General features: G+C 42.1%; 1 protein-coding gene across 5 annotated transcripts; it reads left to right on the plus strand.

Moving 5' to 3' along the window:
* Positions 1-64: 64 nt before the first annotated feature.
* On the plus strand, positions 65-9,374 carry eef1db (eukaryotic translation elongation factor 1 delta b (guanine nucleotide exchange protein)). Of its 5 annotated transcripts, none has more exons than XM_079158680.1 (9): positions 65-147; positions 4,977-5,121; positions 5,625-5,696; positions 6,281-6,343; positions 6,660-6,741; positions 8,068-8,180; positions 8,287-8,499; positions 8,854-9,048; positions 9,239-9,374. In XM_079158680.1, exons 2-9 carry the CDS (start codon positions 4,981-4,983, stop codon positions 9,275-9,277), a joined length of 918 nt encoding a protein of 305 aa, XP_079014806.1. In that variant the 5' UTR covers positions 65-147; positions 4,977-4,980; the 3' UTR covers positions 9,278-9,374. The 5 variants fall into 5 exon arrangements, with proteins under 5 accessions (XP_079014806.1, XP_079014807.1, XP_079014808.1 ...); XM_079158681.1 differs by having other exon boundaries at positions 8,305-8,499; XM_079158682.1 differs by having other exon boundaries at positions 4,977-5,094.
* The last annotated feature ends 7,104 nt before the right edge of the window (positions 9,375-16,478 follow it).

Raw genomic sequence — 16,478 nt, forward strand, 5'->3', positions numbered from 1 at the left:
TCCCCCATGCTCTAAGATCACACAATCATTGCTGCTCCTTGCTTCCTCCTCCTCCTCCTCCTCCTCCTCGTTGTCACTCACTGGCTGCAGAAACACGCGTTATATCCGCCGGCCTGGTCCCACACCGACAAGACAAGAAACGCAGCAGTAAGTAACGTTAACGCTGACTGACAGTCGGGGATTCAGTCTGGGGATTAATGTTGCGACTCATTTATAAGACATTTGGGGAAATGAATGAATATTCGGCGGTGTCCAGTCAGCAAGGGACTCGGCGTGTGTTAGCCGTAGGCTAGCAAGCGGCTAGCTGAACGGGGCAGCTCGCTCGTGCTAACGCCGACCAGAACGGCTGTCACGCCGGCTGGACGCCGGCTTCAGTGGCCGCTGTCCTACACTGACATTGCACACACACGTTTTAATGAATAAGTAGTGCGTTGGTGTCGCATTTTAAAGAGTTGTTTTTTGTGTCCTCTTGAATGCTAGCCGCCTATTGACAGCGTTGCATCGTAGCTAGATGAGAGGCGGCTAGCTGACGTTACTGTCGAGGTTAGCAGGGCGCACCTCTGGGTGATGCTAGCTCTGTTCAGGCTTCTGACAGCTTCTCTAATTGTTAAACATCTTGCAAGACCGGTTTCTCTTGATGACATAAACACATTACTGATCTATAGTGAAAGTCAGTGGTTGTTTTCAGGTGTACAGACCTGTTTTCTCATTGAATCGAAGCTGTTTTGATCAGATTTTGTACTTGATGATGATGGTTTAGCCCTGTGAACAGGTTGTGGGTATTGTATTTAAACTCAAGTAAATTTAACGTTGCATCAGTTGTAATTTGCCTTGCCGAAGTGCCCTTGAGCAATCCACTGAACCCCCCACCCTTCCTGGGCATCTGACCCTAAAATTGACCTCATTGTAAAGCAGGTAAACACATGCATCCATGGCTTAACACACTGGAGTAAAGTAAGTGCTATGTGACGCAATATGTGGTTATGCATTTAAACATTTAAAGGGTAAAGCTCAGGCTTGAAATATTTTACTGTAGTTATTATCATCGATGTAAAGACCAAAACTAACACTTAATTCGCCCTATATTGACGTATTGTAAGCCCGATCCGTGCCCAGGAGCTGCATTGCAGTCAATAAACTATTTAAAACACGTTGCACTGTGGGACATGTTCCTTCATTTAGGTTAACACCGGCGTTTATTTTGAGTAATTCCCACATACACCGTCCTGCTGCTAGATAGAGCACCACATGCTGCTTATAAAAATCCCACCGTTCAAGAGACGTATGCTAAAAACTATGTTGACCAGCTATTATAGGAAGGTAAATATAAAGACGAGTGTATATTTGTTCTGCCTTTTATTAAAGATCTCAGTCGACTCAAATGTCAAAGTAGGAGAAAGCTGGCTTCAGGGCGGGTAAAGCTTTTGGGAGGCATCCAAGTTATTGCTTAATATTGGAGTCTTTATTTAGTACATGTTTTCCATAGTCGTCATCATCCAGGACTGAAGGGGCAGCCCTTCAGTATTGTTAAGAAGGCCGAGTTTCATGTCGAGGTATTTATTTAAAGAACTCTTTAACGCGTAGCTTCTTTCCCCTCATCTTGCATTCAGAATTTGACAAGTGAGTATTGCTGAAAACGTTTACCTGGTTTGAGTTGTGTTTCATCCATAGTTGAACCTTTTTTTGTTTTAAAGATCCGGTAGTTTTGCGAGGTGGTGATTGTTCAATTTCTGTTTCAATTGCTTGCGGTTAACTGGATGAAAAGAACGCGTTGAGCATTTGACGTTGAATACTAGTTTACGCTCAACACCTTCATCCAGGAAGGTGAGTTGAGAGCTTGGATAAAATGTTCTATTAAACATTAAAGGAATACTACATATATATATATATATATATATATATATATATATATATATATATATATATGTGTGTATATGTATATATATATGGTGATTTTAAGGGTGAAGTATTCCTTTAAGCAGGAAATGCCTTTCCAAAATATTGACAAAATCCATTCCAGTGGTGTATTAGTGTTCATCAGTATTACACATGTTGAAACATTAAGGGAATGCATTTCCTGTTTTGTAACAGAAAGATGTAACGTCGTAAAAAAAAACTGCTTTGGCTCGCACGATGTGTGATTTGAACATCAGTACCTACTGAATGAATTGGTTTGCTTGCATGGACATGTTGTGTGTCTTTCACAGATCCATCAGCGGAGTGGGATTTATGTTAATGACTCGTTAATATGTTTTGCCTTTAGACTTATGACACCCTTTTTTTTGCATGCTCCCATGTCACTGTGTCGAGATTTGTCAAGTGTTGTGCCTTTTTTTTTTTTTTTTTACTGAGAGCAATTTACTGTAGGAAAAAAAATGTCTCCAAATGAAGTGTTGGTTAGACATGAGACCTTTTGTTAATTTAATGATGCTGCATTATCTGCATTACTATACAGGGACATCCGTTGAATATGCATTTGGTAAATGCCCTTGTAGGATGAGCATAATAATGACGCATGGAGTAGTGTTATAATTGCACTGCAGAACGCTGCCTTATCACTTAAAAACCTAAAACAAAGATGATAAATTCAATTTCCCGTCTGGTTAAATGTAGCTTCATAGCTGTGCCTCCTCTTTTCATATGTATTGTAGTAGCAATTAATGTCACAAATGTACTTGAATGCGATCACCCCGAGTCATGTCTTAATAAGCCATGTTGGGTTTTTACAGTGATTTGTTTACAAACGTATCGTGTGGCAGGAAAAACTACAACTCAGACTAGCGTTTTGTATTTTTTGGCTACAGTTAGCCAACTTCACACCCAACTGGCATTTAGACTCCAAAGCATGAACGGCAGCGTTCATTTCTCCTTACGTATACTATTGAGTTTACACCATGAGAGCATAGCTGTCCCAGTTGGAGTAGAACCTATTTGGCGTCTGCTGTGCATGACTTTGTGGATGATTCTGACTCTTGACAAATCGCAAACGAGTAACTTCCATTCACTAAATATTTTGAGTTCATCTGCATGGGTGTCTTCTGGTTTCCTGCATGCTCCTTGCTTTTCTCTGGGATAGATTTGTAGACTCTGTTTCGCACCGCTCTATGAAGAAGAAAAAAGCGTTTGGCACTAATTCATCTGTAGCGCTGGAGTCTATTAAATCAATCCCTTCGTGTATTCCTGCGTCTCTCTTAACTAATCCAAAAGTCTGTACTTTGTGATTCTCTTTATTTCCCCTGCAACGGATCAAAGATGATGTCTAAGAAGACCCCCCAGTGCTCTGCACTGGATCAGTCGGAGCTTGATCAGCCTCCCAGTCATTGTCAGGTGGAACGACCTGCGACCGCAGCGCCGGGGTGCAGGAACAAGGCTGAATGTGGTCAAAGGAACGGAGAGGCCGCGCCGTCGTCCCCAGAGAGCAGCAGCTTGAACGGCGATGGAAAGCGCGGCGGGAAAAGCCGCCGCCGCAAGAAACGTTCATCCAATCCCGGGAGTCGCCCCGATGAGAAGGTTGACGGAAAGACCAAGGCTGAAGAGAAGCCAGACAAAAGGACCAGCCATCCAACGCCCGACCCCCCTGCTGAGCTGATTGGCCTGCAGTCCGAGTGTGCTAACGTTTGGCTCGAGCGCAGCGTCTACGAGCGAGCCGAGAGCCTCTACCAGTGCTGGTTGGCGAGCTCTTCCAACGGGACCACCAAGTCGAACCGGTCACCTTCCGCCCCGGGTAAAAACTCTCAATCTGCTGTGGCTCCATCTTCCTCGGGGTCGGCGTGCCACCACGTCGTCCAGGTCGCGTGGGTGAACAAGACGACCGTCGACCAGGCAGAACAACCCCGTGTCGAAGAATCCGTCCAGCCGCCGATTCCCAACTCTCTTGACCTCCCGTCCCCGCCCGACCGCTCCATTGCATCCAGAACGCCCGATGAAGGGTATCAGTCTCTAGCCCCGACACACGCAACTCCCGTCATCCAACAAGCATCCGTCACGCCGACCAGTCGCCAGTCGATCAACGGGCTGCCCCGCATCCCAGTGGAGCTGCTGAGAGACGTGTGGCTGGAGAAGCCGCTGTACGACCGCGCTGAAGCCGCCTTCTACCAGAATCTGTACGGTAACAATTCCTCCAAGCGGTCCAGCTGCACCTCCACTTCCAGAAGTACCGACCACCCTCAAAGCCTTGTAGAGGAGGAGGAGGGGGAGGAAGACGAGGAACTGGCGGTGGAGGAAAAATGGGCGGTCCCACCGGGTAAAGCGGACGTCTTCCATGCGCTGCTTCCTATTCAGGAGGAAGAGGAGCCGTCCGAGGTCCCAGAGAAGGACGAAATGTCGGGGGCGGGAGTCTGCTACTTCGTTCACCCAGACAGCGAGCGGGTGTGGCTGGACAAGTGGCGGTATGATGCTGCAGAGAGCCGCTTCCACGGTTGCAATGAGAGTGAAGCTCTGGTGGGGAAGAAGGGTCGGAGGCCAGAAGCAGCATCAGCTGCCTCCACCGCCCCACTGAGGGACAAGTATGACCAAAGCAGGAGAATGGAGTCGCTCCAGATGTTTCTTTTTGATCTTTCATTTTTTTTTCTTTATGTATTCATGGTTTTCCCCTTTTTCTTTGGTGAATGTGTGAACGTTTTTCTTTTGACTTCTTGTTATTTCATTCACCCTTTTATTCCTTTTTGTCCGTTTTGAAATCTTTCTGGATGTTGTTTGTATGAACCATTGTTGCCTTTTGCCAACTTAACTTCATCTAACGTTTCTTTTGTACAGTTGTGTTGGTTTGTTTGTGGGAAGTGCAGATAAAAGAATACATACAATAAGCCATCATTTAGTATTTTACAGCTATTAAATCATTGTGAGTTTAGAGCACACATCAGGTGATTTTAATTCTAATAATAATAATTATTAGTAATAATACAAAAAGAAATCCCTGACCACGTCTGTCCTGTTCATACATCCCTCTCGTGTCCCCCTTGCTCTCTCCTCTGTAGCACCATGAGTTCAGTGGACTTTCTGGCGCAGGAGAAGGTCTGGTTTGACAAACCTCGCTATGACGAGGCAGAGCGGCGCTTCTACGAGCGCCCGGACGGCTCCTCGCCGCCATCGCAGGTACCCACGCTGTCTGAGAGGTTCATTGTTAGTGTTTCTTCAACTTTCTTTTATTTATTTGTATGTCTTCCACCAGGACCAACAATATTCTCAATTAATCTAGAATGAATTAGTGTGTATTGATATCAATGTATCTGGTCCAACTATGACTCAGCCCTAATCTGGAGCCATTGTTCAGAACTATTGATTTAGTTTGGCTTGTTTTTGTTATTGTTTTACACCAAATTACATTAGCTGACACGTCTGTATACACAGAAAGATTCATGTTTAATTTGCCAGATTTGGATGAAATCAGACATCAGCAGTGGTATTTTAGATTTGTATTGAACAATAACTGCCAGTGTACTAGATGGTTCCCGTGTATCAATACGGAAATTATTTTATTGAAACCTTTACAGTATTCAGTATCGATATTTCGATACATGTGACAACACTACATTTAAATAATAGAGCTAAAGAGACTCATTTCACATTGAATCTTTATGAAGTAAAAGATGATTCAAAGTTGACTTCTATTCATTTTCTTTAAGGACGTCGGGGCGAACACCATTCTGCAAGACATCGCCCGAGCCAGAGAGAACATCCAGAAATCTCTAGCAGGAGTGAGTACATGTGCTGCGTCAGTCTCTTATCTCACATGTTCCACTTTCACCCAGATATGGTGCATGTAGCCTGAGCAATCAAGGTCCCACTTGACCTATAAAGCACATTGCTTTAACATCTCCAGGGTACCAGGACACGTGTAAAGATACGGTTTACTTCGTTTCATGAACAGTGACTCGTATTTGATTTGTGCTCTTGTATTTATTTATCTCTCATAGCCGCGAGCTAGACGAACTGCATCTCACCTTTACGTGCCTGTGAGACTGTATCTATGTATTTGTGCTGTCAAATGATTTAATCTGACACTACTCGATGTTCACTGAACATTACCATTAGCGCAGCCTGCTTAGAAAACCTGCAGGTGCATTAAAATGTTTTTTGATTGCTCAGCAATAGTGTGCTTTGCTGATAAACAAAAGCAAGTGTGTTGAGATGTTGGTGTTATCCTTCATAACCTCTCAGCTCCACAGTGTTTCCTTGTTTGCTTTCTGTTTTACACTCCTCACAGCACTTCACCTAAGTAGGTACTTTATTACCTTCCCTTTCGGTTTCATGCTTTAAATCCTCCTCCCCTCCCCCCCAGCTGAAGACTACACTGTGTAACAGAGGGTCTGGTCAACCTTCCCTGAGCCAAATGTCCCAGCCTGTAAGTGCCGCCACGCCTCGTGTGTCCCTGGAAAGCCCCTCTGTTGCAAATCGCTTTGACATCCAAGCTCCAGTTTGAGTTTGTGAGACCGTTGGGCAGCTTTTAGATGATAGTTTTGTGTGGTACATGTGGCTGCCTGTCACTTCCATTTCTGTTAGGCTTCTGCTGAGATGGACACCTTCTGTGTGTTGCGTGAGCGTGTTCACATATGCGGTCTGCTTAATAGTCCTGGGTGCTGTTTTAGTTTGGCCATCAGATGTCGCTCTATTAAAAACTGTTCTGATTCCTTTCTTTCTTTCGTGTCTTTACTGTGCAGAGCATCAGCAGTGCAGCTGATCAAGGAGAGATCATCTGCCGCATCAAGAGCCTGGAGCTGGAGAACCACAGCTTATACAAAGGTGGGTCTGTTGACGTTAAGGATAGGATTTCAATATGCGAGGATGGCAAAGCGCTGCGCTCCCCGACACTCTCTCGTGGACTCGTTTTGGGAGGGTGGCTATGGAGGGGAGGGCTGAAAGGAGGGGCTAGGGTTTTGTGGCAGGATATTTAAAAAAATCTAGCTCACTCGACCCCAAGCTTTCTCTGTTTGTTCCATCCATGTTAAGAATGACAAATGGTCATCAGAAATGACCTGAGCCCAAACCGATGCTGAAACCTGTTTATCTTCTGACCAACAAACTAGCAGGAGTGAGTCTGCTGCTGCTAGAGGAACGAGGACCCAAAGAGATTCATAGTAGAAATGATAGAAATTGAAAAATAAATATCTGCATGTTTGAGAACTGGTAAATATTTCGGGATTTCACTTAAGAAATGAGAATGAAGATTAATCAATGCTTTACATTTGACTAGGTCATCGTGTCTTAAAGTGCGCTCCTCAGAACTTTTGTGTGGCCGTGAAATACATGAGTTATACTTGAATTATCCGTGGTCCATTTCAATAGCTTACATTTAATACACAACTTAGCTATGGCGTCAGACTGCGCTCCATACAACATCTGTCGGGTTAGGAATGACCGCTGGTAGAAAGCTGCTGGTCGCTCTGGTTTTTAAATGACATGCCACACTTTGACATTTTGTGACTTTTTTATGACACTACATTGTGAATTGTTTTTAAATATATGATTTTTTCATGGCATAGTATACAATATTTGTTTATGACATACTACTATGATTTTTTATGGTATATTATACTATGACATACTATAACTTTTTACCACATTCTTATGACATTACTAGACTATTTGTTTTATGTTTCCTGGTTGTAAGTCCGTCTGTCCTTCCAATCCATTGTCGTGAGCGCAATCTCTCAGGAACACCTCGAGCTAATTTATTTAAATTTAGCATAAACATCTACTTGTGCTGAAGGATGACTTCATTTAGATTTAGTACTGAACATACCATTTTATGATATTTCTATAGTGTGTTATGTCATAGTATAATATGCTATGACGACATATAAATGAATGTTTCAGCACCAGGTCTTTCGTGGGCTTATTTGTTATTAAATGTCATTGTCTATCTTGTTTTTCATCTTGAATATGTTATGATTTAAAGGAAAAATACATCATGCTTGAGTGTTATGAAATATTAAAAAAAGAGAGCGCATAAAAATGGTATGTTTTTAAATGATTTATGAATACATAACACTGTACTACTTCTCTCCTGGTGTGTGTTTTTTTCCCATGTAAGAGTCCATACTGACGGTTTGTGTGCCGTGTCTTTAGTGGTGGATGACTTGAGGGCTGCACTTTCCAAACTGGATTGTCGAGTGTCCGTTCTGGAGAAAGCTCCTGCAGTCGCAACGCCTGCTGCCACTCCGTCAGCACCCTACACAAATGTGAGTTCACACAGACTGCTTTACCCGGTCGGTCCTCTTGTGCTTCAGTTTCATTTCACCTCCAGTATATCACTGTGGAGCACGTGATCATTCTCACTCTGTTCAGGGCACTACTGTCCAGCAGAAGCCCAGCGCCCCGGTTAAAGACGAGGAAGAGGAGGAGGAGGACGACGACGACGATATTGACTTGTTTGGCAGTGATGAAGATGATGAAGAGGCAGAGCAACTCAAAGAGCAGAGGTTGAAAGAGTACGCAGAGAAGAAGGCCAAGAAGCCTGGCATCATCGCCAAGTCTTCCATCTTATTGGACGTCAAACCTGTAAGTCCGCACACTGAACGGATTTATTCAAAATTCAATGTCTCCGACAGCATCTATAGATACAAACCATAATAATATCCAAAAACCATAATAATTTCACAATCTGCTTTATTGGCCAAGAATGTGGAGACATACAGGGAACCTGGTTCTGTTTTAAATTGCTCTCAATGCACTTTGACACAATCCCAAGAACAATTTACAGATAAGACAACAAAGATTGGTGAAAACACAGATGCATGTATAAATGCATATACGTCTATATCACTATCATTTTTCTTGGAGTTTGCTACCGACTCTGTGCCCCTTTTACCCTTTTACCCTGCGTTTGATCACCTCCCCTGCCTTTTCCTTCAGTGGGATGATGAAACTGACATGGTGAAGCTGGAGGAGTGTGTCCGCTCGGTGGCGGCTGACGGCCTGTTGTGGGGCACGTCCAAACTGGTTCCTGTGGGTTATGGCATCAAGAAGCTCCAGATCGCATGTGTGGTGGAGGACGACAAGGTGGGGACGGACTTGTTGGAGGAAGAAATCACCAAGTTTGAAGACTATGTAAGTACTCGACAATTACAGTTATTCAAATGATTAAGTCACTCTGTCCATAATAACTTGGCAACTACACATTAGTGATCAGCACATTGCTGCCGTCCTGTAATGAAAACGAGTCTAAAGCTGAGAGATTGTAGTTCACACACTAACTTCAGCAAGTAAACTCAGGTTTGTCCTTTTTGCTCTGTTTCAGATCCAGAGTGTTGACGTTGCAGCTTTCAACAAGATCTGATTCCACTGCGTCTCTTTCTGTCTTTCGTCATGCCTCGTTTCTCTGCTGATTGTGTCAACGGTTAATAACATTAATAAAAACAAACTCTTGCACTGAAGCGATCGTCTCATTGTTCAGTGTTCTTGTCCCGAGTTTTAAAAAATCAATTTCCCCAAATGACACAAACTTACCTCTAGTGGGCACATACATATTTTAATTGAATACCCCTGTACTATACTATGACTTTTTAATAATCTTGTTAGGCATACTTATACTATGACTTTTTTCAACATACTATGACATTTTTAGGATAATCTTTGGCATACTATGACTTTTTTGACATATTTCGACATACTATAATACAACTTTTTTACCATATTTTTCGACATGTTCTATGATTTATTTTTTTCACCATATGACATTTTTAGGATTATTTTTGACATACTCTACTATACAAAGACTTTTTACGGTGTCTTTTGGCATACTATAACATGTCAAAAAAGATGGTAAAAAAGTTATATTATACTATATTTTTCAGCATAAATTGTACGCCTTTTTAAAAAACTTTTTCTTTATATTTCTGGAAAACCAACCTCCCTCTAACGTTCGGGGAAAGTTAGAAAACTACCAAACAATTCACTCGTGCAATATCAATGAAACATATAATATCAATATTTCCTTTGTGCAATGATGTAGATTCAACGGTTCCAGTTATTGTGCTTTTTAACAGTTTAATAATCTGTCATAGGTCTAGTTTATTTAGTTTTTTGCTGATGGTTCTTGTTATTGAGAACAACAATTTGTTCATTGACAGTTTGCTATATTTACTGTTCATTTTTTGTACTTATACATGTTCGAAGTAAATATATAGAACTACATATGAAAGGAAACGTAATGTTTGCCACTGTCTATTCATCCACATGAATCCCATTACTTTATGACTGTATGAGTATAATTGTTCAACCTGTGTGACATAAGGACATAACGATAGTTTCATGTACGGCCGATTGGTGCGTCACTTAAAACGATGCCGCCGCAAGGAATTGTGGGGCGGAATTATCTACTTTCCTTTCGGAAGGTCCAGTGTTTCCTATGCTAAAGGAGCTAATAAAGGAAGCATTGAAGCACCTTTCCTGAGCATTTAGAGAATTCGAACAGCTCTTATCGTGGCGGCCACTTACATACTTCCAGGTCATTATAAGCAAAAAGGACTATTCGACCGCAGCCTGGGTCATGTGCTCACTTTCTTGAAGATGTAATGATATCAGCTGCCCACGAGATGGCGCTGTTTAGCCGAGTATGATTGACTATTGCTGGCTAGCCAATGTTTTCTTAGTATTATAGAGAAAGGTATGTACAGCCCAGGTTATAGTAAACAAAGGTAAAGGTTTCAAATAATACAGACAACCAACAATCTCTCAAACTCTTTATTTACAATCAAGGAATGTGCTGTATATTGTAATAAATAAGAGGGCAGTATGTGGTGAGTACTGACAGTGAGACACAAGGACACAAGGACAAACTGAACACCACTTTTTCCATACAATCCCAAAAAAATGATCTAAATCACTCTGTCGTCAAGAGGAAAACGCTCACTGTGCTGCAGTGTGGTTGGCAATGTTTTGGGCCAACTAAAAAAAAATGTGTCCTCAGACCAGCATGTCCCTGTACAGTACTGGGACCGTACGGACATTACATTTACGACACTGATGTTAAATCTACCATGAAATGTCTCTTTTGCAATGAATATTTAGAATATTTCAGTGAGTAATAAACTTTATATATCTCTATTAAAAAGTTCAATAAAGTGTTTAAAGGAGAATAAAGAGACCATGGAAGAGACAGACACAACATTAGCCTATAAAACAAGCCGGAAACCATGCCAGAGGCTGTGTGAGGCTGAATGCCAACACTCAAAATGACAACGTTTAGAGGACTAAACATCTTAGTTTAGGAGCGAAGCATTCTTACATTTGGACTAAACACACAGCACAGCTTAGCCTATGGCAATGTCACTAGTTTTGCAGGTATTTAGTCATAAACCAAACAATGGAACATTTTGACCTGATGATGGCGCTTCATGAAAAAGGTATTAATATTACTCCTGAGGGGAACGTGAATGTCTGTAAGAACATTTTAAAGACATTCAATGCAACAGATATTTCAGTCTGGACCCAAGCAGTGGACCGACCAACTGATATTGCCATCCCTAAAGTCACCGCACTAGCACACACCACAAAATATAAAGAATCAAGAAAAAGTGCATATTGACATGTTTATATAACAAACTCAAATTTGATATAGCTGCGACCACTTAGGCAAATGCATTCACACATGCATGCGTGCATTCTCTCTCACACACACACACACACACACACACACTTCACAAACACTTGATCTCCATGGCAAGCATGAGTAATGAAAAGGGGCGTGACTAACCCACACCAACGAAAGAGGAAGCCTTCGCTGAGATCAGTGATGCCTTCCTCAAGCGTGTCCCACAAGTTAAATCGGCAGGCCCCAGGTTAGCGTCGGGCCACTGTGGAGCATCTGTGCAATCTCTTAAGTGAGACATGTCACACTGCCTGTCAGTTTGTTTAAGTACATTTGACACTATGGGCAGCCTGGTGTGATTCATACAGCAGTTGACCTTTTCCCAATGACGAGCAGGGAAGTCGAAACAACAGGTCAGCTCTGCGTTCTGCAGCATTTAACACCTGATTTCTTCCATGTGGCACTCCGCTCTCTTAAAGCTGCGCAAGCGGTGAGTGAATTAATTAACTGACTGCTGCTTTTTTTGTTGTTTATTTTTGTGAGGCACTCGATTATTTGTAACTCAGTTCCTCAGGGAACCCAGGCTAATGGAAATTTAAAAAAAGATTGCATTTATTCCCCCCAAGCTGATTCCAAAAAAAAGACGTTAATTTGCTTTGGAAACATATAAAACAATCATACTTAACTGATAGGTTTCCGTTTCTCTTCCCCAAAGAAAAAACGCTTTAAATAGTTTAAAACACTGCTTTTAATGGCCTGTTAAAATAACTGTTTTTGCAGTAAAGCCCCTGTGGCCTGTTCCATTGCACAGAGAGATGTAATGTTGCCTCAGTTAACAGCCTGTCTGTCTGATTGTCCGTCTGTCTGCACATCCCACCACTCCCATCCGGTTTAGAGGACTTTCTTTTGACAGCCTCCTCCCATAACGAAGGCCCCGTCTGGGCTTTGAGAGGCTGCAATAGCCCCGTGTATGACAGATGGAGGGCTGGATGAGGTAATGACAGAGGAGGCTGTACATTAGATGTACATAGCATACCCGTTTTCCTCAGGACTCACACTGTGTCTTGGTCAGCCGTGCGTGAACAAAAAAACAAAAGTCAAAGTCAGGCAGCAACACTTGGGCTGTGAGAGACGGGAGCAATTACTGTCTGAGAAGCAGAGGGAGGCAGACAGGACGAGAAGAGCAGGAAGATGGAGCAAAAAGAAAACAGAGGGACTTCTGACACTTCCACTGGATCTGAGCCAGAGGCAAGCAAAAGGCAGCAACTCACAAACATAACATGTAAGGATTAAACAGCAAAAGAACTATTAAAACTATTATTGGTGGCCTGCAGTGGGTTTAATTCTAGTTTCTCTTCAGACTTCATGTACAATATAGCCTTAAAATGAGACACATGAGACTTCAACAGAAGTTCCACCAAACTCCCACTGCAAGCCTCCACAGCTAAATTCAAAGATAGTCTCCTACAGTGTTTCCTTATACACTTCTAGTGACATTTGAAGATGGTCTCCTCAAAATATGAGTTTAAGAAAAATACATTTAATGCAATTAATGAGAACATAAGAGCAAGTATGACATCTGTGTCTGTATCATAGCAAGCAAGTGATTATATGCAACGAGGTTTTCTATCAAATATAATATACAAGGTAGATGCAGAACATTTCCATCTTCTAGTCTTATTTTCTGAATCCAGACACCAAATGTTCCATTTTTACATTGTCATTTTAAATTATTGTGTGTCTCGCTTGCATCGACAAATCACAAAAGATTGGTACAAATATTGATTTAGAATGGTGGTTCTGTTATACGATCTTAATAAACTCCTGCCAACCGATCAAAAACAGGTTTTTATTTTGTATTAATATGGCAGAATATAGAACACACTGCTTTGTGCGGTTTTGTCGCTTATTCGCCCGTTTTTGTTAATAGTTTATACAAATTGAATTGATTTCCCAGGCTTTAGAACACGTGTTGTTGTCAGCTATCAGCAGCAGCTGTGATGATTAGATTGTGCTTGTAGTGTGTGGATTCGGCTGAATTGAGGTGCTAGATTGGCTCTCAGGGTTGTCCCTCTCACATACACACACACACACACACAGGGCCGCAATCTTTCCCCATGACGATCAATAAACCCGATAGGAACTTCAGGCAGCAAACTCCCGAGGGTCAAGAGTTCTGCCCGTGAATGAGAGAGAGAGAGAGAATGGGAGGGTGACAAACCATGGATGTGTGTGTGTTGGCTGGCTGTACTGGCTGCTGGTGCTAGAAATATAGAATAGAAATATAACGGTTACGTAGCTAACAGAACTAGCTCACTGACACAACGATCACTAACCTCAGCTATGTAGATGGAAGGGAGTAAAAGAGGTAAAATGGTGGACATATATGGCCTGACTGAGGATTCAACTTCTGTTTCATAATGATGCAAACTAAATGATATTCACTAAAAAAAACTCAACATACCTTTAAATTACAAAATGTCAGGCAAACATTAGTTTGCTTAATTGGTTGGTTCCTTCTAAATCTTGACAACATAAATGCTACCAACTCTGAAACACACAGATGTATCCATGTATTCATGAATAAATAAAGGAACGTTTTGGCTTCGTTCACACATAGTAATAATTACAGTTCCCTAACAACAGTCAAACTTAGACATCCTTGATGGGACAGTTCACCCCAAAAAACAAAAACACATATAATTCCTCTCACCTTTAGTGCTATTTGTCAATCTAGATTGTTTTGGTGCGAGTTGCCTAGTTTTGGAGATATCAACTGTATATATTCCAAAACTCACAAAGCAACTCACACCAAAACAATCTGGATTGATGAGCAGCACCGCAGGTCAGGGAGCGACCTCATTAGGTAAACTACTAACTTAACCACATAAAGGTAGTGATGCGTCCAAAGGTTATCTGCACAGCGAGGACGACGTTTTATCTTCGAGTTCCTTCTTCTTTTGACATTTATCCGTCTCTTACTCTACTTCCTCGTCTGTATTTACAGTCACAAACAAGTACAGCTTGAACTGATAAACTGGCTGTAATCATTGCGCTGCTAACGTTCATCTCCACATCTGGTGTTTCACCTCGGCGAGCAGACTCCCTTCGCTCTGTCTGGGCGGCAGAAAGCATGTGGAGAGAGATAACATAATAGCTTGTTTTAAATATACATTGCATAGATATAACAAACTCAGACAGAGCCTCACACTCAATATGGGGGCTAGTTCTTACAGTCACAAAGAACATTTTCAACCTGCTCTGAAAACGACTCATCGAATGAGCTGTGCTAATTTAGCTTTCAGATCACTCTCTGCTCTCTCATTTAAATATCACTATGACATAAATAGCAACACGTCTTGGAGCACGAATAAGAATGTACTTACACCGTATGAAGTATCTTACAGCGCCAGTCAAAGTGTTTTCGGGGCCTTAAGTTCCACACTGGATCTTGTTTGGAGGGCAAACAGTTGCAGCACTTAACGTCTGAGGGTGGAAGATCTTCCGTTGCACATCTGACCATGGAAACCTTTCTTCTTTACAGGACTCACGGATCAATATTTTTTATAAAGTCTGTGCTCATCAAGTAATTCCACGAAATCAAATTTAACCCTTGAAAGATTTTAACAAGTCTTCTTGGAAGTTTTACCCCATTTTCCTTTTCACTAAGAAATATATGAGATTACAGAAGCTCTATTTCCACTGTGGTTTTCCAATCCTTCGGGCCGCCCGTGGTGAACTCTACAGATTGTACACATGAAGTTCAGTTTACTCGTCATGATTAGTACTACTCGGCCAGAAAACCCCTGAATAATATCCTTTTCCAAAGTTTGAGTCAATAACCCTGATGACGTCATAGTGATGTCACCAGGGTTATGTTGGTTTTGGTTTGAAAACAGAATTTCTGTGTTTTGTGTAACAAACTGGGGCCGTGGAGTTTGAAAGTCTTGAGCATTGACTTGTCAGGAAGGGTCTAATGAAAGATGCTATTGAGTTGCATTATGGGAAATGTCCCTGGAGCTTGACTCACGCTAGGGACTAAAAGTCAGGACATTTCGGCCCCTGATGCTTTGATTTTGATCCTCCTTTTTGTATTTTATAAATCTGTCTCATGCGAGTCTCTCAACCTTGTGGACGTCATTACTAAATCTCTGGAGAATCCCTTTAAACTTCTTGTCCGCTGCAGAATCTTTGGCCAACTTTGGGAACTTTTCACAAATAAGCCAAATTGTTTAAACAATATTAGGCGGCACAGACTTCATCCAGCCTTCTAACTGTGCCCCAAACTTTGTATTGATTTATTATGCAAAGAAGCCTAGATTCCTTTGTAAAGAATGAATAAATGCATCATGTTTGAATTGTTTAACGGTGACAAGACCTGTGTGTCTTTGCTGATTGGCTGTTTACACCACTGATGTGGAAGTTGGGTAAATAAAACAGCCTCATCATGCAGTCGGCTACACTCTTGGATTCTTCCTCCATCTTATTCCTGACGGGCTTCGGCTCATCACGACACATCAACAAACACGAGGCCGGCGACACACGGATTTACCCATGAATAAGGACAAACACAGATGAATTAAACATCAGAGCAGCTTCCACTCTTGAATCCCCGCCACCGCATGTCTCTCTGTGCATTTGGTTCTCTAAAAACAGACGCTCTATCAAACAGAGGCAGGACACACAAGGGCCCATCTGTACTGAAGACTCGCACAGACTCCGATGGAAAAATAACTGTCAAAGACATCGGCTTCGTCAAAACAGGAAGTGTACTGGTGTGGGGCTGAGTGGGAGTCTGGCTGCTGTTGTCGCAGGAACGAGACGAAGGAAACGCATAAAAGACAGGATATGCCCAGAACAAATGGAAAGAGGCTTTTTCTACAAAGAGCAAAAAAAAAAGTGACACATAAACACACACCACAAAACAAAAAGGTCATGATTAGGTCTA

This window comes from Pholis gunnellus (assembly GCF_910591455.1).
Source record: "Pholis gunnellus genome assembly, chromosome: 4".
NCBI lineage: Eukaryota > Metazoa > Chordata > Actinopteri > Perciformes > Pholidae > Pholis > Pholis gunnellus.

Coding starts and splice junctions, on each gene's coding strand:
- eef1db (XM_079158680.1), top strand. CDS start 4,981: ATGAGTTCAGTGGACTTTCTGGCGCAGGAGAAGGTCTGGTTTGACAAA. Junction 8,181..8,286: donor CGTCAGCACCCTACACAAAT/GTGAGTTCACAC, acceptor CACTCTGTTCAG/GGCACTACTGTCCAGCAGAA. Junction 8,500..8,853: donor TCTTATTGGACGTCAAACCT/GTAAGTCCGCAC, acceptor CTTTTCCTTCAG/TGGGATGATGAAACTGACAT.